Genomic DNA, 24,226 nt, shown 5'->3' with positions numbered 1-24,226 from the left:
AACACGTAGAAAAGGGGTCTGGAAAAAATCATATACACCTCCCAGCAAGCTACCTTTGGGATGCAAGAGTGAGCAGGAAGCGGGCAGGAGATTCTTTTACATTTACATTTTTGATTTTTTTTTTCTTTTTTTGTACCGGGGATTGAATTCGGGTCCTTGTGCTTGCAAGGCAGGCCACCGAACCGCTGAGCTAAATCCCCAGCTGATTTTTTTTTTTCTTAACAATATGAATATATTACTTGTGTGAAATTTGAAAAACAAATAGTATATCTTTTCAGTTACTAATTAATTTATTATTAAAAAATTTTAAATGGATGTCAAACTCCCTACAATCAGGCCTTGCATGGAGAAACAGGTGCTGGCGGGGCTTGGTGAAGCCCCTCACTCTGGACTCCAAAGCTAAAGCTGAAGGTTGGGGGCGACACACGACATGACACAGCGGGACTGACAGCGAGCCCGGACTGCCATTGCCCATTCCCACTGAGGATCTACAGGGACGCACACCGCAGCGCCCGAGGGACGTGCCCGGGGACGGGGAGGGGGTCGCAGAGAAGCAGAGCACACAGAGGCCCCCTTGACCTCCGTTCCTTCTCCACAGCCTACCGCCTGCACCCACCTGCTTAAGAGCTTTCTTCACGACAGGGAGCTTCTAATAACCCAGAACTCGTCAAGACCCAACTGAGCACTGAGGGGAAAAGGCGGTCAGGGCAGTGCGAAAGCAGCGCTTCCCAGATACAAGGGCCACTTCTGCCCCCAACTCGGAGGACTGAGAGCTGAGTACTGCACAGGTGCTGACACAACGCAGAGGCCCCTCCCCCACGGGGACACGGTCCGAGGCAAAACCAACCATCGGGGGCCCAAGCTCCTCATTCGCAGCGATGCTGTCCCAGTGCCCACGGATCCTTCAGAAAGAAGACGTCACCGGGCCAGGGATTTAGCCCAGTGGTTCCGCCACTTGCCTCGAAAGCGAAAGGTCCTGAGTTCCATCCCCGGTACCAAAAAAGAAAAAAGAGGGTGTCACTGCCACCTGGACTGCAAACCATCGGGCAGCTACCCACTCGAGACCTCATGTGGCTGTGGGCAGGGATGCAGCAGCGCCCTAAATCAAATCAAATGGCTACAGGAATGAAGTCCAGCACGTTAGAGGGACCATCCGAAAGGGATGACTCTGAACCAGTCCAGTCCTGTAACACACGCACCTCTTTTTGTGAGTAGCGACTACATTGACAAGGTATTCCCCTCAGGACAGCCACAGGGTTCACAGCTGTAAAGGCTTTAGAGGAACTTCCTAGGGATGGACTTCTCGCCGGGGAGTTACAGGACACACGCACCTCCAAGCCGGCACCACAGACAGCTGACACAGGGACCACACGATGGTGGCAGTAGGGACATCAAACCTGTGGGGGTGCCTCACAGATGGAGGCGAAGGGCCAGCTCTCTGAGCCTCCCACTAAGTGACCTCAACTTCTCTCTCTACCCTGGGAACCTGCCTCTCCTGCACCAGCTTCTGCCAGAGCCTCAGGCTGGCCTGCAGTCCTTCATGCCTATGCCTGTCATCCTCGGGTCCCCCTAAGGTCACCAGGCCTCTCAAAGGCACCTCAAATGATGGGAGTGAGGGTGGGAGGGAAAACAGCCGTGGGGTCCAGGGATACTCTACCCCCTCTACCTTCAAACCTCGGCAATATCCAGCAGCCTTGGAGAGAGCTTAATTTACAGCCCAGTCCCCAGAAGGCTCTCTGCCTTTTCCTTTGTCGTGAGGGGGAAGACTTCAGTTTCTCAGCACATCACATCTTACCACACCACCACTTTTTTGTTTTTTGAGACAAAGTCTCGATGTGTATTTCGGGCTGGCCCGGAACTCATTATGTAGCCTAGGCTAATCTTGAACTCTTGGGAATCCTCCTGCCTCAGCCTCCCAGGTGCAAGGATTACAGGCGTGCACCATCATGCCTGGCTTCTCATTCCTGATTCTAAGCAGACCTGCGGGGTGAATCAGTGGGCAGGCGCACAGCAAGCTCAAGGGCACACATTCAGTTACCTGACTGTGAAGGTGGAAGCTGGGTTAAAGAGGACGTTCTTTCTCGTTTGACAGGAGGACAGTAATTTCCATCTTCTCGGTCAGAATCTATAGCACAGAATGAGAGGAAGAGAAGAAACGTCAGGCTCCTGGCAGCCTCACCTTTCAGACAGCCAAGGGCTTCAGAGACTTCCTTACCTTCTCCTGCTTCGGGGCTGGAGCCTCCAGCTGACCTCTGAAATGAGAACAAGCAGGTCATGAGGTAAAGCACCCAGAACCCATGGCCCCGGATCTAGCCGGCGGAGCCCAAGACTCAAGGCTGATGTGGATGCTCTACCCACTTCCCCAGCAGTGCTGCACCCACAGCTCAGCTATCACCTTGAAGAACCTTCCTGCTGGCTTCCCCAGCCGTGTGCCTAGGACCCTCCCTCCTTGCAGCTTCTTGGGTCAAGCTGATGGCGTACCACCCTGCTATGAAAACACCGTGCAAAGGTTGTGCCCCACCCAGAGCGCCACTGTTCAAAACGGGTGCCTGACCACATCGGAGCAGTTCCCCCTCCAGCCCTGGTAGAACAGATGATTTCCAGAGCAAGTGAAAGCTTTGATACTCGGGGCCAAAGTCTGCTGTGAAGCAGCCAGAAAACAAAGCTTCAAATCCTGCACAATCCTACACACCAAAGGACAATCATAAGCACAGAGACTGGGGCCCAGAACCACTGCTTTTCTAGCTTGCAGTGTTTTGTTTTGAGACAGGGTCTCACTATGCAGTTCAGGGTGGTCTTGAACTGTGATCCTCCTTCCTCAGCCTCCTGGGTGCTGGGATTAAAGGGCTGTACCACCATGCCTGGCCTTCCAGACTGTAGTTTGAGGACATGAAGAACTAGCAATTAAGTTTAGAAGCAGGGTGTCCCTCCCCCAGGGCCCTTCCACAGCCAGCTTTGCAAAGGGACGCACGCTACTCCTGGATTTCTCTGCCGCCAGCGAGCACAGGAGCCACGTGCCTTGTTTCGGAGCAGCTCTTGGAGGTCAAGCCTAGCCACACGAGGACCACCTGCCTCCCTGAGCTGTGGGGATTAAACGAGTGTGTGAAAGTTGCAGCTGCAATAAATAAAAGTGAAGACGATGGCAGCCAGGAAAGATGTTTCCCAGCCGGGCTGCTGGCATGTTTTTCCCATAAAGGGCCAGACAATGCGTTCTGGCTTGGCGGACCACATTTAGTTTCTGCCATAGTCTTTGCTTGTTTTCATAATCCTCTAAAAGTGTAAACACTGTCTTAGCTCACTGGCTGTACAAAAGCAGGCTGTGGGCAGGAGTGTGCAGCCTCGAGAGCCCGGAGCAAGAAGAGGCTTGCCTAGAGTCACACAGCCAACTCAAAGATAGCTGGAAAGGATCCCAACCTGGACGCTGGACTCTCCTCCCCAGTGGGAGCTGACAGCCAGGTGTAGCTGGGAAAACAGACCTGGGCTTCCTGCCTGGTATCTGAGTTCCAGGAGCGCTCAGGAAATGGCTTAGGGGAGTGTGGCTGTGAGATGAGGGGCAGGAACCACCAACCCCACGTGTGTCTGGGCAACGGGAGGCTCAGAGGTCACCGGTACCCAAGTGCCCGGGAAACACAAGGTCCTCGTAACACTACGGGAGCTTGCTGGGCTGGGGTCACGGTGGGCATGCCAGACTCTAAAGGAAATGGAGGTCTGTGTCCAGTGGGCTGGGTTGAGGGGGCATGGAGCAGAGGCTGCAGCTCACCTTGAGGGTGGAGCACAGGCTGCCCCGTTCTGTCCACACCTCCAGGGCGTGTGGAGCTTCACCAGTGGATTCTGCTGTTCCCCCTCCCCCCGGTATTGGGGATTGAACTCAGGATCCTGTGCTTGCAAGGCAGGTGGTAACATCACTGAGCTAAATCCCCAGCCCTTCTGCCGCTTCTTACAAGGTACCCTTACCTTGCCCTAGCTTAGGTTCCCTACTCGAGATGTGGGGATATGGCTGTGTCTCCCTGGCAGACACAGGGTGGGGGGTGCTCAGCGAGATGATGCAGGCTCAGTCTCAGCCTGGGACCTGGCACACAGGGCAGTAAAGCTCAGCTCCCGTGTGATGACAACTGCTCACCGCTCACAGCTGGCCTGGCCACATTCCAAGCTAACTCCTTCCGCGACATCAGACCCCTGGCTATGTGGGTTGGGCTTCCAAGTTTGGGGCACAATGATGCCATGAAGCCAGGGTCTGGAAGTGAGTCCTTGGTGCAAGCAGGTTGAGGACCCTTAAAGCAGATTAAGAAGAGGGTCCCATCCTGGGACGGTGCCACACTCCAGCACTTGGGAAGCGGAGGCAAGGGGACACCATGAGCCTGAACTTAAAAGAGAGACCTTGTCTCAAAAATCCAAAAACAACAATAACTACATAACAAAGAGGGTCCTGGCCAGGGATTTGGCTCAGTAGTTCTGCCACCTGTCTCACAAGCACAAGGTCCCAAGTTTGATCCCCCGTACGAAAACAAACAAAGAGGGTCCCAAGCCCAGGACTCAGTGTGGGGGGTTAGTGAGAGACGATTTATTCTGCAGCACTGGAGATCAAACCCGGGGCCTTTGCCCTGAGCTCTATCCCCAGGGATTTTTCAATTTTTAAAATTTTGCGACAGGGTCTTTGTAAACTACTTGAGCTTGTGATTTTCCTGACTCAGCCTCCTGGAATGCTGGGATGACAGACATGCACCATCATGTCTACTGAGACACACACTCCTACAGCGCTCTGAGGCCACAGAGGCCAGAACCCAGAGTGGAATCTGCTAATGCATGCTTGTGTCACTGGCTTTGCCTCTCTTGGGGTCATCTCTTTTCCCAGGTTATATCACAGGGTACAGGCCCCAGGAACTGCTCAGAAGCGTATCGGTAAAGGAGAGAGGAGCAAAGGGAGGAAGGGACTGCCACACTGCCACCTGCCCTGGTGCCCGGGAGACCCAGTCACCCCACCCAGCCCCCACGGCTCTGAAGTGACACAGGCTACATCTTCCTCATCCCATCCCTGTGGCTCGCTCTGGTCTCCCAGTGCTCCATGCAGGTCCCCAGTGGGCCTGTTCTCCTCAGAGCCTCCCTCCAGCCCCACCCTCACCTATCCTCCTACCTGTCCCTAACGGCGGGCCCAGCACACCCTCGCCCCATGTCCGGTCCCGTGGCTCCAGGCTCCTCTCCTCTCGTAACTCCACAAACATCCCGGCTGTACTGATGCCCTTTCATGGAGGCCTCCATGGTCCAGGGGACCTCCCCGCTTCCTGAGTGACTGGGACCTCTCGGGCCTGTGTAGATGACGCCCAGCCCCACCCCATGACAGCTGTCTCCCTCAGGCAGGAATGACCCCCTCGGTCACATGGTCCCACGGCTCTTTATGCTTTCCCTGCGAGGCTCTGACTGCGACACTGTAATCTGCGCCAGGTCCTCCACACAGCGGGCACTCCCCTGGACTTTGTTCAACGGGAGCACGTGGCCCCCAACACTGCAGCCGTGGGGAGGCAGTGAAAGCTGTGTCTTGCCTTGTGGCAGAAATCACACACAGTCACATCTACATTCATACGGGCCAGGGCCCCAGCGCTGCTGGTCCCGAAGCTTCAGCTATTCCTCAGCTCCTGCAAGGAATTTCCGCCAGCATCATGACCTGGTTTGTGGCTTCTAACTTATTTACCGTGGCTGGAGAACCCACCTTGTTTGGAGCCATGTGCCTGAGAAAACGCATCCTGCTGTGGCTGCTGGTGGCAGTGGCTGCCTGGGAAGCCAGTTTCTGCGTTGCTGAAGTCCTCTGCTTCCTTACCCATCTGCTATCAGTCACCCACAGCGGGGCGCGCATGGCAGCTGTCATGCTGAAGCAACTGTCCGTCAGTTCTGTCGGTCTCTGCTCTGTGGTGTGCTATGGATCCTTGCTCAAGAGCAGGGTGGCCCGTTCTCAATCTGAGGCTGCTGCGCTGCAGGTCTGGCACAACCTGGGGACCAGGAGTGCTCCCCCACCCTGGATCCCATCCTCCTCTGTACTCCCGTCTCAGCTCAGCCCCTGCACACATCTTCCTGGTCCCGCCTCCGCCCACCTGGGCCACTGCTGGTACCTCCAGCTGCCCCTGCCAATGGTCTGCTGCTCACAGCAGCCCTGTGTGTCCGATCCCCCCTGGGAGAGGCCCTGATGGCCTCCTGCATCGCTGCTGGTCACCACGCTGGCCTCCCTCATATTTGCTGAACATGTTGGCTCTGTCCTCTCTCGGGTGCTCTCCCTACTACGCCCTGGGGTGCTTTCCCTCCTGGCCTCCAAGGGATGAGACAGTGTCCTTCAGGGTTTGCAGGCTGTGGCTGCCACCCGTACAGTTTTGTCCTAGCATAGGTGGAAATGACCTTGCACATCCGTCTGGTATCTCGTCTCCTTCTCTGATATACTTCTGATCTCCAATACCCAGAGTTCTGGGCACAAAGGATGCTTGGCAAGGATCTGCAGCACTGACAGGAGCTCATGTTCCCTATTTACACCCTTTAGTGACTCCCAGAAAGAGGCGTCTGGCCAGACAAGGCTCCAGGTGCTCCTGGGCCTGACCTCGGGAGACCCTCAAATCTGTGTCCTATCTCTTCCAAGCTCTTTCAGCTCACAGGAGATGGCATGTCTCTCAGTCCTGGGCAGACAACACAGCAGGCCCACCTCCCTGGAACCTTCCAGGTATTGCCAGAATCTCCGGGAGGAAACCGCTGCCAGCGATTCCTCAGTCGGCACCAGAAGAAAAAAGCGGGGAGCTGGAATCTAAGACGTCCTGCCTGCCGCCTCCAGTCACACTGTCTCACCTGGAGACCTCCACGGCTGCCCAGAGATGCCACTTACGTCCCTCCCACCATCTGGTCCCCTGCTGGAGTGGTGCCGCTAACCGTCAGAAGGCTGAGTTTGCTGTCTGCTGGCCTGTGCCACCTCCAAGGCAGGAAAAGGTCTGGGGTCAGGACCTCCCTTCTACCATTCTGGCCCCAACAAGGCTGACACCAGCCCCACAGCCACTTTCCATTTCCTGTAGACCCTCTGGCTCAAGGCAGTGGGTTCACAAGGGCCCATCTACAGCAACACCTGGGCTGCACACAGGGTGGGCTGCCCCGAGGCCTGCGGCCCACGGCTCAGCAGCTACTGAGATGGAACGTGTGAGGAAGATGGCTAAGAGTAACCCAAACTTGGCGACCACTGTGAGGGCTAGGACTCCAGGACGGCAACCCGGAACACAGGGTCTTCCGTGCCAGTTTGGGGCATAGTGATGATCGCACCAAGAAGCAGAGGACCAAGAGGATCCAAGAGCTCCCTTCCACTTATTTCTTTGGCACCAGAAGGAACACACCAAGCAGGAGCGCCTGCATGCACCTGCAGTCCAGCTGGAGTTGACCACACACCATGGGACAAGTTGTCAGTCCTGCTGGCAGAGCGAACACTAGGACCAATGAGGCCTCTCTCCTGGGAGACACTCATACCTCGGGGAAGCAGCTGAGCTCTGGAAGGTACCCGAGTCCCCATCACCCAGTACAAGATGGGGATATCACATCCAATCCATTCTCTGTCTGAAGGGCTGAACAGTGAGCAATGTGACTGGACATCAAGAATTGCTCTCTCCGTAAACAGCTCTTGAGGCTACCGGGCATGGCCTTGGGGAGGCCTAAGGAGACAGGCCAGGCTAGCTCAGGGAAGGGAACCAAGCTAGAGGTTGCTGTCAGAGGCTGACTCTACAAAGAGGAGCAGGCAATGAGCAAGAAATAAAGCCACTGTCTTCCTGAGCCCCAGAAAAGGCCAGAAAGCACAGCTCGGCCAGATAAACCCTGCAAGGAGGCAGCAGCTACTACTGGGCCTGGCAGAGCCTTGGTGGATCCCACGTGGACTGACCAGCTAGAGAGCCAGCTGGGGCTCTTGTGGCTGCAGGAAAGTACAGTCTCAGATGGGAAACGGGCTCAGGCCACTTCAGGGCTGTTAACTCTGTCACCGGGACAATCAGCTCAGAAATGCTTCCGGAAGAGGCCACCCCGAGAGGTCTACATGGGGGGCAGGGTGTGTGAGGGTCAGGTCCTGTGTGGCAGCTTCAGATGAGTGGCAGCCCGTCTGGCCAGGGGGCTCATTCCTGGCCCTTCCGAAGCTCCCTGGTGGGCCCAATAAACATACTCAGAGCTCGGCAGCCCCCTGGTGTGGAGTTCAGTCCTGCACAGTGCTAGCAGGCGCACCAAGAGCTCCTTGTGCTTTTTTCAGCATCAGACAGAGAACTTGATCCACGTGTGGTTTGGTTGTCTTCAGGCTGTCTTCTGAGAGCCAGGAAATCTGATGTATAGGCCTTTTCCTGGTACTGGGTCCTCAAAGGCCCGTGATCTAACCGGACTGAAAGACGTTAAGGGCCCCTTTGTAAGGAAGCCGCAATTTGTTATAAAAAAATGCTTGGCTTTACATTTCCCCAGGGATCTCAGAACAGAGAACAGGCCCCGTGTGATGGATGAGACCTGCTGGAGAGTGGTACGTGGTTTCGTAAGCTCCAATGCAGGGCAGAGCAAAATCAGCTGTTTGGGTGCAAAAGAAACAATGCGAGTCCACTAGAGAAAAACCTTGGCCCATGAAGTAGAGGGACTGGGCTCCAGCTGACCTAATTGAAAATCAAGTTTGCCTTGAAGGAGCCCAATCAGTAGAGAAAGCCAATCAATGGGAGCTACTAGAAACCAGCCAAGTTCCTCTGTGGATAGCCCGAGGCAGCAAGCCTAGGGCTCACAGCTGTCACCAAGTGGTGTGATAGTGCTGTGCCCGGTGTCGCGAAGTCAGGAGCGCTAACACCTGCACGTGCGAATGCTGCACAACTGGTCTTCAGGGCTATAGCAATGCCACTCGGAGGCTGATCCCCAGAGTCCCGTGGTGCCTTGCGCGGTGCCCCACCTCAGCCCAGGCTCCCTGCCAGGATGCTCCCATTCCACTGCCAGTGTGGGGGCTGCCTGCATTTCTCAGGATGAGATAGAGGCTCTGGCCTGGAGGCCACACGAATCGGGAAGGCAGTGCCCCCAGACACAGGCCACTGCCTGGGCTGGCCAGGTCTGGGGGACCAGGGCAGAAGGTGAGGCCCACTTCCTGCAGGGGTGGGTGGCAGCACTGGGGCCTCGGGGAGGGCTACTGCCCTCACAAAAGTCCTGCCATTAACCTGCTCGTCTGCAGCCGCCCAGCCCTTCACTGTGCTCTCAGAATAAAAGTCTAGATAACTCAGTGCCTGACTCGGGACCTCTCGGGAGCTACTCTCACTTCTGTGCCTGTCTCCTTACCGAGCCCACTTCCTATCACACACTTATTCCTCCAAAACACAACAGGACTCCAGCCTCACCATGGCTGAGCACTTCTCCCTGCCTGTCCTAGGGCTCAGTGACTGTTACTGAATCCAAATGGCTTCCTTAAACACAGGAAGAAATCGCTCCAGTCTGCTAAGACTGGGGCTGCACTGAAAGGACAGCCAAGCCCCTATTTCCTTGTCATGAGGTCTTTTCTCTGTCAGGATGATGGCAGTCTCTGTCACTAGACACCCAGAGGATGGAGTTTCAGTCTTAAATTCAGGATGTTTTCCTTTCCTGGTTTATCAGACTTCAAAACCCGGAGATACTTCTTGCTCCTGAAAGTTCACAATCTTCTCCTCATCCATCTCCAAGAACCTTAGTTATTCACAGAAGAGGGGCATGAGGGCCCATTCTGAGCCCGGAGGCTCCTCTCTTCTTCCCACTTTGGCTGAAAAGACCACCCAGAAATCCACAGCCAGCCTGGCCACACACGCTGGCTCCACCGCTCTTCTGTCTGAGATCAGGAAGCCGGAATTCCCTAGATGTCTAAGGCACTAACGGAAATGGCCAAATTCGGGGAAGGAGGGAAAAACTGGGAGGGGCTCAAATGTGACTTGAAAAGTTCTACCTGCTACTCAATTCCTCTTCTGATCCCTCATGTCTCTGAGGAAGCAGGATTACTCTCTGGCTATGGGTACCGTGTCCTTGAATCAGAAAGCCTCAGTGTAAAGCCTTAATCTCGCCTGACTGTTTGGCAGCATGAGTCAAGGAGAGCTGAAGAAATCCTGTCACCTCTGATCATCAGTGGCTTATGCCGACCTGGGGTCTAGATGGGAGGGACCCAGGGAAGTGGCCAGCCTAGAGGTCCCCGGGGCAGCAGGTGGGCCGGGTGCCGCAGACTTACCCCTGACAGTTTTCGAGGAAAAGGAGGCTGGGCTTCAGGAGCGGGAAGTGGAGGAGTGCTGGCCGAAGTGCTATCGGGGGCAGGAGGTTCTAGGGCACGTGGGCCAGCTGACTCGGGGTGACCCGTGCCATGGTGGGGGGCCTCAGCACCCCCCTGAGGCTCCTCTCCTGAATCGGACAAGTCTTTTTGCTCTGCAGAGGACTGGGAGCAAAAAAGACAATTTTCCTTCAATGTAAACAAAAGCTGCACCACAGGGCAGGGGAGGGGAGGGCGGGGCGGAGGCCTGGGCAGGGGAGCTGGAGATGGCCTGACCTGGGAGGATGGGCCCAAGAGCCAGCATCTGCCACCGCGCTTTGAGTGACAAAGCTGGCACTTGGAGGCAAAAGAGGGAAGATGAAAACAGACTTGTTGCTGCTTGATTTTTTGCAGGGGGTTCTGAGGTATCTAGGAAGTCTAGGCCTTTTGTTTCAAGACTATGTGGCACCTGGGCACGGAGCTATTCTGCTTATGGGCCCTGAGGGAGGAAAAACACTCCCAGTGAGCAAGTAAAGGAAATGGTTATGCTTTCTTTACTCTTGGAAATACCCCCATGGAGTGGGTAAGACCGGGGACCCACACTTAGGGGCCTTGCAGCTCAATGCTGTTCTTCCTGTACCTTTCTGCCAGCACGCTCTCACTAGAGGGGACACTGTGCCTTCTGGCCCGATCGGGTGAATCGGGGAGGAGTTCCACGCTTAGCCCCTTGGGCCTGGGATTCTCCTAGGCTCACCCCGAAAGCCCAGGAAAGAGCTTATGGGGAAAAATTTCAAAGCAAGAGAAAGTTACTTCTGGAAGTCTTTGACTCCAAGGTTTAACACCCTGGCACTCCAAGGTAGCCTTGGGGGTCCCTCCATGGGCTGGGAGCTCTGTCACCACCTCACCAAGACTCTTCTGGAGAAGCAGCTTACAGACCTGCTGTCCCGACGCCGGGCTTGGTCCCCAAACCTCCCATGTGATGCCGTGCAAAATGCAGAGCTGTTTCTCTCACATGGTGACCTAAGTTGACTACGGGGCTGCCCCGTCTCCATGGTGATGTGTCTTCATGTCTTCTAAGTATGAACTGATTCCCTTCTAAAAAGGACACTGCTGTTATGTTGTTTTAGAGAGAGGTTCTTGCCTTGTTGCCTAGACTGGGCTCAAATTCCTGAGCTCAAGGAGATCCTCCTGCCTCAGCCTCCTGAGTAGCTGAGACTAGAAGACCATGGTCAGAGCACCCAGTCTGGGCACTATTTTCTTGGGGGGTGGCACTGCCTTTGAAGTGTATGATGGTGTAGAAGGAGATGATGTATGTAAAGAGGATTTAACAGAACTTCCAAAAATTCTTAGGAAAACCAAAGCAATCCAACATTAACTCATTCCTGCATCTTAAGTCACCAAAGCAGCACTGTCAACTCTTCTATCTAGGGGCACCCAGGGACGCAGAGGGCTTCTGAGGGACATGGTGGTCAGTCCAGCCACCAACATCTGCAGCTACTTTATGACACAGATTTAACACTTCACCAGGGAAAATTAAACCCAGAGCTCTTTGGGCAGCTGCCTGTCTCTAATAAGAACCACTTGCATTTTTTTAACCCGCTTTTGGAATGTAAATGCTCAAACAGCCATTGACAGGCTTAAGGGGCAAGTCTAAGGAGGAGGCCCAAAATGAGATCAAATCCTCCATCTCTGGTTAAAAATAAATAATTCTTAAAAGTGCTGAGAAATGTAGCATCACTTCTCTCATAGACTGAGCAAATTTCTTGGAGAATTAACAGAACACCCTTCCTGCATCTTCCCAATGGGTCCTAGATTTTCTCCCAGGCAACAATTACGTGCCAGGCCTTCCACATAACCCTGAAATATACTTTACCGACTGAAAATATAAGTGGCAAGCCTGTCCCCCTGACAGTAAGTATCAAACATACTAGGACAGGGTTTTCGGTGACACTGTGGTTTCTGCTATGCAGCCTGTCTGCAACTGTCTGTTTGCCAAATGGCATCATCCTTGCCAGGGTGACCCTGAAATCCCTCCGTGACATTTAGAAATGCTCGAGCCGGGCGTGGTGGCTACGCCTGTAACCCTAGCACTCAGGAGGCTGAGGCATGAGGATCGCTATGAGTTTGAGACCAGCCTGGGCTACATAGTGAGTTCCAGGTCAGTCTCAATTACATATGAGACCCTGTCTCAAAACACCAAAAAAAAAAAGGGATAGGCTCCCTGACAAAAAAAAAAAAAAAAAAAAAAAAAAAAAAAAAAAAAAGAAAAGAAATGCTAGAAAAGGAGACCACTAAAAGCAGAACTTGGTCAACCAGAAACCATGAAGCAATCCTCCTAAAGAAACTTAAACTCATTTCACATAAAAAAGACAAGGAAGGGCCAGGGATTTAGTTCATTGGTGCCACTGCTTGCCTTGAAAGCGCAAGGACCTGAGTTCAATCCCTGGTACCACCCCCCCAAAAAAAAAGATAAGGAGAAAAGTCTCCATTCAAGGCGGTCTGGAAAGAAAGCCCCCACCACACACACATACACTGCCGCACGTGCAAGCCCATGTTTCAGGGAAGCGCTGTCTGAGTGATGAGAGCACAGGGAAATCCATAAAACCCTGGTGCTGGCTGACTGGCCATGGAGTCTCCTTCTGTGTCAGGACTGGGATTAAAATGACTCGCCGTTTTTCTAAAATGGAACAGAAGGATCTAGTAACTCGACCCAAGGCTAAGAGACGCCACCGGCCTCCGCAGGGCACTCTGGGTGACTCTGTCATTGAACAAAAACAGAAACTCTTGGGCTGGCACCTTAGCTTCTTTCTACCTCAAATCCTTATCTCAGACATGAGGCCGCAGTGGGTTCTTTCATACACCCCAGATGGGGGGGCCTGAGACTATCAAGGAGCTCCCACCGTGGACAATGGGCATTCTTGATCTTTAGGGGTCAAAAGGTTAAGAAAATTGCCAGAAGAGACATTAGAGGGACAATTCAAAATATGGGCTATGTATTTAAGGCTTTTACTGAATTCATCACCACTGCTTAGGCGTGCACAGTCTAGCAGCCACGGAAGCCCTGCAGCTCAGACACACCTGTGGACGTAGGTGAGGGAAACACCACACAGGCACAGCACAGAGCCAGGGCAACTGACAGAAAGGTCCACAGTGAAGCCAGGTGAAGGATAGCTAAATGTTCCCAGTACATTCTTGTCTTTTCCAAGTATTTGAGAATTTTGAAAATAAAAATTCAAAAATGTAAAAGTAAAATGTTGAGGCAAAAGGGTGAAAAAAGATAAAGAGCCTGCCAAAGAGCCTCCACAGCCCATACGATTCTCCAGACTGGCTTTTGTGGCAAGACAGGATGGGACTGATGGTCTCTGTCAGAGGAAATGGTCTCGTACTCTTGTTTTTTTGTTTTTTGGTTTTTTTTTTTCCTTTGGTACCAGGGATTGAACTGGGGTCCTTCCACTTGCAAGGCAGGTGTCGGAACCACTGAGCCAAATCCCTGGCCCTCGTACTCTTTTGACTGAAACTCTGTGGCTAAGCCTGACATGATGGCGCACACCTGTCATTCCAGCACTTGGGAGGCTGAGGCAGGAGGACCACCACAAGTTTGAGACCAGCCTGGGCTACACAGTGACTTCAAAGCCAGCCTGAACTACACAGTGAGACCCTGTCTCAAAAACAAAACAAAACAAAACATTGTGGCTGCTCCTCACAGGCCTGATTCCTGTGACCTTTGTGTTAGGAAGCCAAAGAGAGGCCAGGCCAGACTAATACCTACCCTACTATGCTCACCTTCTGCCTTACTCTGAGTGCACAAGAAGCAAGGAAGGCACAGCAGACTGCACCCACGCAGACAGCAGGCCGGCCCAGCCAAGAGCTTCTGGCTCTGCCCTCAAAACAGAGACGATGCAATCAGTGTGTCCGGATCTTGCTGCGGAAGCTCACAGAAGCCAGAAAAGCCGGCACTGAACTCTACATGCAGAGGGCAGTTATTTTTAGAAATCTACTTGGAATCGGCTCCAGTCAATACTTTGATAGGAATCCTTGCACATTTCTTAAATGACTGGGAAGCCTTTCTAGCTACTGTTCTGGTTCATGTTCAAGCCAACCCTTTAAGATAATTTGTATAAACCCCTTGAAGGTCTTCATGTCCTCCAGCCAAACCCCCTTAGCTGTCAAAACAGTCCTGACATGGGAGCTAGTGATTTTTAAAGCACTTTAAATTCATCTTCACAAATGCTACATTTTAGTTTCAGCTTGCTAGCTGTCCTAAAGTCTTCAGGTTTAAAGAATTAATTCCTTTAGTTGCTCTAAATTAGAGGTTGGCAAACATTTTATTCTGTAAAAGTGTCAGAAAGATATGCAATGTCCTTTTTTCTGTTAGTGCTGAAGATGGAACCCATGGCACTGCGCCCGCTAAGCATGTACCCTACCACTGAGCTACACCCCAATTCTAATCGCCTTCCTCTCTGCAGTCTGCACGGTCTCTGTCCACACCCCGCTGCTGAGCAGAGACCATGAAGGCGAAGGTGTTTCACTACCACCGTTTACAAAACAGGCAATGGTGGGGGGCTGCTCAGTTTGCTGATCTCTGTTTTAAACTAAAACTGGTCCAAATGATCATAATGAAATCCAAGATTCTTGAAAAGAAAGAAATGCCCTGGGTACCTAAGACACATCCAATTCCCAAGACTTTATTTATTATTCTGTATTTGCGAACTAAAGCCCCTTCACACCGATCAGTCTCGGAAAGGACAAACACTGAGAACATGTGGACTTCAGCCACATTGTCAGGACCCAGGAGGGACATGACAGTAATGAGAACCCTTCCTAGGTCACCAAAACACACTGGAAGAAAGCTTTCACAGGCAGCTTCCCTCTTTCTTCAGCAGAACAATTAGCAACAGGAAAGTCTAAGAGAGAAGAGCCTAAGCAGTTAAAGTTACAGGGCTAACACGTTGGCCAGGCAAGCACAGAAGTCCGTGGGGAGCGGGTGTCGAGGCGGCCTTTTGCTCCCTACACACACACATGCATGCACGTACGCACCCTTCCTCTCACCCCTTCCTGGCAGATCACTGGAATACCGCCTGGGAAAATCAGGCCACACAATGAGAAAGAAGCCCTGGCTTCTCTTCTCAGACCAAGGGGCAGGATCTAAGAATAGCAGCTGAGCTGCTCGGAGTCCCAAATCACCAGACCCGTAGCAACTCCCACATTGGCAGTGGGACCCCGGAAGAGGCCTGGGAATCCACCAAGCACCATGATGAGGATGAGACACTCGAGCCCCATCATTCTTGAGAAGATACAAATATACCTCAGAATCCCTGATTTAGTGCACTGCTTTGTTGCTATAAAATACTGCAAGAGGTATTAAATCACATCCACTTTCAGGTCAAGGGACATCAGTGGTGAGGGACCCTACAAATCTGAGATAGTCACGCGTCACAAGAGCTACTTGTCCTGCTGTGCGGCATCAAATAACTTCTGACATGACCTTGCTCCTGGTTTCCAGGGTGTGTATAAAGCAACGGCTTCACAGTAAACAGCAGCTCCAGTAGCCGCTATCTCAAGCTGGGGTCTGCGGCGTGACACTCAGACCCCCGAGGGGCTGCTGCTCACCACTGCTCACCACGTCAGGCCTTTGTAGAACAGTGCACACAGGATGGGGGGATGCAAGAGCAATGGGACAAATATCATGCAAGCAAACTCATTACCATTCTGAACACGTCGATGCCACATTGGGTGGGGTGCGTCATCGCCCTAAAATGTGTGGCGATGCTGGAATGGAACCCACTGAGCTCACTCGACACCCTGGACGTCTACAGACCCTGCTTCCCCCTAACCAGCACTGTTCTCCTTCCTTCACCTTCTCCTCCTGTTCCCTTCCTCTGCTGTGGTCTTCCTAATGCACAGTGGCATTTCTAAAACGTCACAAATCAACGGGCATCCAAAGCCATGCGCTCTGAGCCCTGTCCAGGGAAACCCAAAGCCACTGGGCTTCTCCCTCCCAGCTTGAGGTGCAGGTCAAGGCCCCTGCTTGGGCCACCCCGTCAGAGGGCAGCAGCTGCCCGGCCGAGCAACCTGGAGAGCAGCTCTCTGGAAGAGAGCAAACCGGAGAAATGGTGTGAGAAGAGAACATACCGGCCCTTACCTTTTGTCCTTTATCCTTCTGAAACACAAAGACGGGCGGAGCAATGGCAGGCTTTTCTGCAAAAAGAAAAATTAGTTTTTTTCCCCCCAACACTATGTTCACACAACAAACAAAGCTAAATTTGTTTGTAATCAGTTAAAAATATATATACACAGAGATACTAGTAATTCCACAGAACATCAAATCGCGTACAACAGCTTCTTCCTGGGAATGTGGATGGGTGTGATCAGCTGGGAAGAACACGGCACTGAATATATGATCTGTGCCCCTTCGTGAAAATCTGATCATCGGCAAATCCCATCAAGAGTCCCGAGGACAGGCATGTACAGGAGACCTACAGGGTGCTGGGAAGCTGCTGTCCCAGATCTTCACGTGGCATCTCCCGAATCCCAAAGGTTGGAGACTCATTTAGCTGTGATGTTTTTTAAGTTTGCAGGCCAGAGAATGACCAGGCTGCAGCCTCTGGCCATGTGGCTCATTTCTCTGGGGAGAATACTGGTCAGATAATCCCAATATCAGGCCTGGGTCACCACAGGAACATGAAAGAAAGGATCTGGGGAGTTGCCAAGTCTGAGAGTCCACCTTGGCAGGTGCTGTGAAGGAAGAAACACTCTGGGACGCTTGACCACCCGACAAGAGCAATGCAACCTCCGGCCGCCACAGGACACCATGTCTCCTGCCTGGGCCCACAGCCCCTGGCTACTCAGCCCTGCTCAGGAAGCCTCTGCTGCCGTCCTGGTGCATGCTGACAGGGACACCTGGACCCCACAGGAGAGGTCCAGCTTCTGCAGCCTCATGGCCTCACCCTGAGTACAAACCAAGGAGCCTTTTGAGTGGGGTGTACTCAGGGCCTCCTCCACCATTATTCATGGCACAGAGGGAGGGTGTGAGTAAGGGGCTGTGGCACAGGAGCTGGTAATCTGGTGGGCACGTGCTGTGCGTTCTGTTCTGGTGTCTCCGAGGCAGGCAGGACTGAGTCCGGCCAAGATCTCCTGGGGCCCTGTCCTGGGAGTCAGATGTCACCCTAGGAAGCGTGCGTGAGCACAGCATTACCATGTGGGAGCGCTCGTGTAGGGTGCAGACTTGGGCACAGTGCTTAGGATGGTGGAGTAAGGGTGAGGCCAGGCTCAGGATCTGGGAAGCATTGTTTCTAATAAAAGATATTTGAGGAGGGGGATGAGGGTAGATGTACAGAGACTGGGGGTGTGATGTGGTGTGGTGACTGTGATCATGGGAGAAAAATGGGCCGTGAAGCAGGTTTGAGGAAAGGAAGGGACAGTACCAAGGCAATCAAATAAACGCTACGCACTCCCCAGCCCCCAGACCCATTCCTTGGGGCCACAGATTGCAGACAAGCAGCCTACTGGTGATGACATTCCTGCCACCACGCCCCTCCAGCCCCACTGTATGGGTCCACTTGAGTTGGACTTATCAAGCGTGGCCCAAGGCATGTGACAGGCACGAGAACCCAGTGCCACCAGGGGGAGGGAGGTTTCCCTTCCCCTCTTCCCTAAACTGCCATCTCCCTGGACATACTCCAATGAATAAATGAACAAATGAATGTTCCTCTGTCAGAAAGTGACACCAAACAGGCTCTGGGGCCAGAGCAGAGCTTATCTGTATCACATCTGCAGCCAGGGATCCCGGTGCCCCATAAGCCCAGGTCCACTCTGCACCCCACTCCTTGGCTCTGTATGACACAGCAGGAAGCCAGGGTTTCAGCCAGCTAAGCGTCCCCTCAACCTTCATCTTCTTTAAGGAATCAGCCCACCTTTGGCCCAGCTCCAGGCCTGACAAGGACAGCATTGCCTACCCCGAGGACCTGGCATATGAATACAGCCGGGCCTTTTTTAGGGGCCACCAGGGAAGAGGTGAGTTTCTGCTGGGATTGTTGAGCTGATGATATAAGATCTCGGGCTACAGGTAGCCACATGTCATCACCGGGGGCCTCAGACCAGAGGGAAGCTGAGCTAGGGACAGACAGGGAAGGCCAAATCCTGGTGATACTGGTGGAGGCCTTGAGCTGGGCTTGTGCAGAGCTAACTCTGCCCCAGTCTGAGCTAGCCGTCTACCCTCGTCACAAACACACTGCGGCCTGGGAGGGGTGCTCTTGCTGTTGCTGACTCCATTCAATGGCCGGTATACTCAGGAATCCTGTGGGAGAACCCAGACCAGCCTTCAAGTAAAGCTAAAATGGTTTATTTTCCTCCCTAGCAAGTATAGCCACTAGACCCACCATACATTCATAGGTTTAGGGTCTGTATCCCTAGAAGATCAGAGACTGCTTATTTACTCCGCATCACATGGTCTAAGCACTTGCCACACTGTGGGGCATCAACAAATATCTGAAGAGATGAGTGAGAGGAAGGCACAGAGAAGGTGGGAAAGACAGGCAACCCTCAGGACCACATGGCAGGGTGTGGGCTGAGAGGACCAACAATGCAAGGACAACCGACTCCTCCTGAGCACACTGCTCAGCTGGGGACAGAACGGGGCTCTGGGGGTTAAGGCCTGAAAGCTGCCAGTCAGACATCCGATCAAATTCTCCCAAATTAGCTCTGGGTCCTGGACCTGAGCCCACGCACCATCTGGATCTTCTTTTCTTTCTCTACCTCTTCTCTCAGGCACTAGAGCAGTCCTCCACAGAGCGGACAGAACCACTGGTGGGAAATGTACACTTAAAAACACAATGCGCTGCGCTTGATAAGGGTCTGGGCTCCTTCCGATGAGCTACTCTCACCACTGCCCCCCACCCAACACTGAGTGTTGCCGTGGCACTGAGAGCCTGCTGCCTCTGCCTGCCCTGAACGGTGGCACACTTCTGCACACCTGCACATGGTCACTGCCTTTTGCGTGGCCAACACAGTCTCCTGCAGACGTGGACTCCTTCCGGAGGCTCCTGGGGTGACTCCACACCTGCCCACTGTACTGCTCCTCTGCCTTGCATCCTGCCACAGGTCACCTGGGGCCACTTTCCAGGGAGGCTGAGAGACCGGTCCCTGCACAGCTGTCCCCAGTGTACCTAAAAGTAATCTACTCAGTCTATTTCACATATACACCACCAGCTGCCATGTAATCACACACATATTTATCAAGCCCTTAGTCTGTGCTAGGCACTACAGGAAAAATGGAGAACAGGAAGCCGAGAGCAGAAGGCTTTGGTGGATTAAAATGGAGGGGTGTGTCTGCACCTGGCAGCCTGCCCAGTGGAGCCTTGGAGCTCTGAGACAGGTCTGTCTAGGGCCTGTCTGCTGTGGCGGCACCTATCCCAGATGTCAGTGCACAAGTGTGGGCCTCGTCTGTTCCGTTCCCCTCTGTACCCTCAGGGCCAAACATAGAGCCTTACAAACAGTGGCACTCAACAAGCAGTGTCCAATACCACAGTGACTAAAGCCTGGTGAGGCACAGTAAGGGTCCCTGGGGACAGAACCAATGTGATGTACCAACAGAGATGATGGCTACTGCCCCAGTCACGGAGCCCTGCTGATGGCAGGTCTGGCATTCACACTACCCTAACTATTGTACTAGCTGAACACTGAAAGGACCCTCAGTCTCATCTCTACTGGAAACAAAGTACCAGATGCAGATGCGCACTGCATCTCTGCTTTGGCTTGGAACGCAAGTCTGTAAACTCCCAGAAAGACCACGCTCACAAGCCCTGGCCCAAGGAGGGCTGCCCAGGCTCCCCTTGGAATCAGCCTGCTAGTCAGGCCGGGAGTAAATGGCAACCATGCTATTACACAGATGGAGACCAGAAGAGGCACCGTTACTATATCCTGCTCTAATCCCTGTCCAGCTCCCTAACAGCAAAGGGTGACCCAACACTGGACACGGCTAGCCAGGCCACCATGCAAGCCTACCTCGTTAAAACATTAATCAAATTCATTCTTCACCCAGACTCTGCCAATCAAGTGCTCTCCTGTTTTCGGAGGGAGGGAGAGGTCCTAGGAAATGCTCCCTGATCAAATCAGCTGGTGTAAAAGTAGCCTACCTGGAGATGGACCCAAGGCATCAGCATAAGGAACCCCCTGCCACCATCAAATGCACCGAGGCCCTGCAATCCACACATGGGTGGCGGCCACCCTGGTGAGGGAAGTGAGGATTCACTTCCTCCTCTGACTCCAAGTCACTTTGACAACCCGGCAACACAGGGTGGGGTGGGCTGTACTGTCCAGGACATGTGAGGTGTTTCCCCTCTTCTCACCAAGGACTCCCAGGCCCCAAAGTCAAGAGAGAGCAAGAGAGCAGGGGCCAGAACCCCACTGTGGTCCTGGGTAGACACCTGGTTTCCACCTGTCTTGGATCCTGTCTTTAGGGTTTTCCCAGTTCCTGCCGTGCTGTTCACGGCAAACATACCCTGCTGCCTCACACACCGCTATTTCAGGCACCAGGCTTCATCCTCTGCAGACAGCTGACACCAAAACCCTTTGACAAGAAAGGAATCAGAGACAGAGAGGGCCAGTGACTTGTCGAAGCTGTGGCCGGGTCTCCAACCCCGGTGGTCCTGTCTCACCCATGTTCCCAAGCACAGGGCCATGTCACACGCTCCCACACACCTCAACGCCAAAGGCGGGGAGTGAGCCCTGTCCCAGTCTGCTGCTCCCCTCCCCCGAGCAGTGCAGCCCAGAGATGTGAAGCAGAGACCTTTTTCTTTTGAGAGATGACATCAGAAAAAAAAAGCAGCTGTCTGTTAAGATTCTGGATAACCACCTGGGGAAGAGTAAGCTAAACCAGGAGTGGAAGATGAGTTCTGGGGTCAGGGCAAGGCTGGTTCTCCCATCATGTGCCTCCGCCCCCAAGAACATAGTGTGCAATTACGTTGAGAAAGGAGTCAGACACACTGCAAGGTACACACTTCATGGTGAAACAAGTTGCATTCTGAGTCGGTCTGTCAGTGCTAAACCACAGAATGCTTTGCATGGCCCATCAGAATCCACACTGATAATGCACTGCTCCACCTCCTCCTCCACAAACTTCCTTCTCTGCTTGGGAGGGAGTAATGTAAGCGGATGATGCCTGGTCTTGCTGCCCCACAATGAGTTCAGCACCTCCTGCCCATGGCTACCAGTAGCCTCTGCCCTGGAGCGCTCCTGTGAAATTGACCCAGAGGATGCTCTGCAGAGCCGGGAGAACCTGGGATACCACTGACTTTCCTGTCTCTTCCCCTCCCGACCACTCCTACACCTGCTGGGAAATGGCTCCTGGGCAGAAAATCACTTAGGATTCTAGACCAAAATGTCAGCAGAGTACTTGTGTAAAACGAGCTATGATCCTGGACTGATGTGTCTTAATCTTCATATCTGTAAAAAAAAAAAATATGGAAAGCATCTCCTCAACACAAAGAGCAGATAAAGCAACTGCATTGATTTGGCTGCACCTACTGTCTCCACCCTTCAAGTTCCTGACTTTCTCAGGAATTATTCTAAACAGCTCTGTGCTGTAACACAGGTAAACCTGTCCTGTCACCACATGGCATTCTTGGGTGAAACCTGGAAGTGACCTCAAACATGCTGTTGCTAGGCGACACCTCTCTGAATCTTGGGCTCGCAGCATACTCAGTGCTCACTGGTCCAGCTGCGGGTGGGGCCCTAGGAGAAATTAGCTCTCCTTAAATGGCACCTCCAGCACCTATTAACTGTTGTGTTGGAGCCACAGGGGGTACAGTCTTTGGAAGTGATATCTTCCATGTCATACACATCTTTCTGGAATGTTCTTCATCGGGCCACTGTCTATTGAAATCCAAGCTGAGCGCCAAAGAGCCAGAGCCCTCAACTTCCAACCACCACAGGATCAATGAACTACTCACATTTGTTCACTTTACCAGATACTTGGTGGGCGCTTTACGTATCTAATCTCATTTAACATCACCACACTGCCATGATGATGACTCATTACCTTTCATCTATGAAACAAGCCTGGAAGCCTTGGGCAGACAGGAAGCTGGGGACCTTTGCCTACCTGAATCCTATGCTGGATACCTCCTTCCCATGAAACACCCACTGGGCCAACCACATCGAGCCTTTTATTTCTATCTGTACGGCCCTGCAGCTAAGTCTTCCTACCCGCTCCATCGCTGCCCCACCGACCATAGCCACGGAGGCAGAACTTGTGCTCTGAGCACCTTCCAGCCTTGAGTCCCACAGAAACCCATGAACAAAACTGATAAATCACATGATCACGTCAGCATTTTGTGTAAACCCAAGGGGAGAAACGGTGCTGTAGCTCCTTTCTGCCGCTAGGTGGTGCAACATAGTACAGCTGAGGTGAAGGGAAAGCGGCCGGAGGTTTGGGGAAAAGTTCCTGCAGAGGTTGGAAATCCCCCGTGTAACTGGCTTGGAAGACATCCAAGGACTACGGAGCTTGTGCTGAGGCAGGCAGCTGACCCACATGCACATTCAGAATGCGGGCTCTGGTCTTCGTACGCGTTCAAACTGCCTCCGCACATGCGCGTGGAGTCCTGGGCAAGTTAACTGCCCTTCCTGTGCCCGGTCCTGGTCTGAACACGGGGATACGGGGATGGGGGTTGGGCCCACCCTGGGGAAGAGTAAGTGAAAAGACGCACTTACAGGGTTAGGGGCTGCGGCTGGCACACAGTGAGTCCCACTTTGGCCTTAGTGTTGTTGTTAAATCACACTCAGAAGACTGCAAAGTGACCACACTAGAGGCCCGTTGGAGCAAGGGTCTTGGACTCTAGGACCGTTGCCAGCTCTCCGGTCCCCCAAAGTGGTAAGGGTCTCACAGTTTGGCCCTTTCCAAGGGAGGAACAGCGGGATCCAAGAGCCAAAATTTAAACATGAAATTAACTTGTGCCCCTAGACATCTCAGGACACAGCCTAGAGGCAGTTTATACACTATTTTAAAAGAATTTTCAGCATGAAACAAAGTATCAAGATATGGGATTTCCCACTTGTGGTGTCATGGTGGTGCTTAGTAAGTTTTGGGTTGGACATTCTCCATTTGGAGTTTTCAAATTAGGGATGCTAATGGGCTGGGGATTTAGCTCAGTGGTTCCACTGCCTGCCTCAAATTAGGGACGCTAAGCTTGTACAATGCCACAGTGGTCACACTGGGAGTGGTGAGACAAGACCTCAGGGACACAGAAGCAGATGCAAGGGAACCAGAAAGCAGCCTTGAGGAGCCACTGAGGTGAGGAGTGGAGGTGACAAAGGGGGCCTCGGAGACAGAGCATTCTGCAGATAGACCCTGTAGGTGTTTTAGCTGTGATCCAACTCAGATGCCATCACCAGGCTGTGAAGACATCCCGCTCCCTCACAGTGGCACATGCCACCTGTTAAAAACAGCTACTGCCCAACAAAGACCCCACAGGCAGGGTTCACCTTGGACAATGAGCTGAACCCAGGCCCCAGACTCTCAGGTCCTGAGCAGCCACTATCATCAATGCTGCAGAACATTTCCTCCTCTCTGCAAAAGGTGGTCATTTTCCCAGGCTTGTCAGTAGAGACAGTTAAACTACCAAGGACTGCTTACCCTGTTCACATTAGGTTCAGCACATACACACACCAATCGGGAATGAATTCTAGGTGAAGAGGTCCCCAAGAAGCTGGGTGAAAGATCCTGGCGAGTTGAGCTCAGTAAAGGCACTGTACACTGGCTGCATAAAGCCTGCTGCCTTCTGAGTATGTGCAGGGAGCGACCAACACTGGATCTAAGACTTCCTATTTGTCTTCAGCACTGTAAGCAGTAACAGCAGATGCTGGGCCCTCGAGCATCAGCTTTTAGGAGAACAAGTGCCTGTTAAAACGATGCAACTGATCCACTGGAAGGATGAGTATGGGCTGGACTGACGGGCTGGAGCTGGGTATGCTCGTCCTGTAGCCCTCCCTCCTCATGTGGCCTTGGCCGTCAGC

At 52.9% G+C, this 24,226-nt stretch overlaps 1 protein-coding gene across 12 annotated transcripts in view; it reads right to left on the bottom strand.

The window, feature by feature from the left end:
- The window catches only part of Ranbp3 (RAN binding protein 3), a 51,389-nt gene that overhangs the window by 16,943 nt on the left and 10,220 nt on the right, over window positions 1-24,226 (bottom strand). For 4 of the 12 annotated variants that reach the window (XM_033759806.1, XM_033759805.1, XM_033759807.1 and 1 more), the window contains exons 2-5: window positions 16,359-16,414; window positions 10,202-10,402; window positions 2,216-2,252; window positions 2,039-2,125 (exon numbers count right to left, since the gene is read on the bottom strand). In XM_033759806.1, the coding sequence (XP_033615697.1) occupies window positions 2,039-2,125; window positions 2,216-2,252; window positions 10,202-10,402; window positions 16,359-16,414 (381 nt within the window). Of the gene's footprint in view, window positions 1-2,038; window positions 2,126-2,215; window positions 2,253-10,201; window positions 10,403-12,747; window positions 12,832-16,358; window positions 16,415-24,226 lie in introns of those variants that run through there. The other 8 variants (XM_033759810.1, XM_033759809.1, XM_033759811.1 and 5 more) reach the window with 3 other exon arrangements.

This window comes from Fukomys damarensis, unplaced genomic scaffold (genome assembly GCF_012274545.1).
Source record: "Fukomys damarensis isolate Sample0158 unplaced genomic scaffold, DMR_v1.0_HiC HiC_scaffold_37, whole genome shotgun sequence".
In the NCBI taxonomy this organism is placed as follows: domain Eukaryota; kingdom Metazoa; phylum Chordata; class Mammalia; order Rodentia; family Bathyergidae; genus Fukomys; species Fukomys damarensis.
This window is presented reverse-complemented; position numbering and strand designations above follow the sequence as displayed.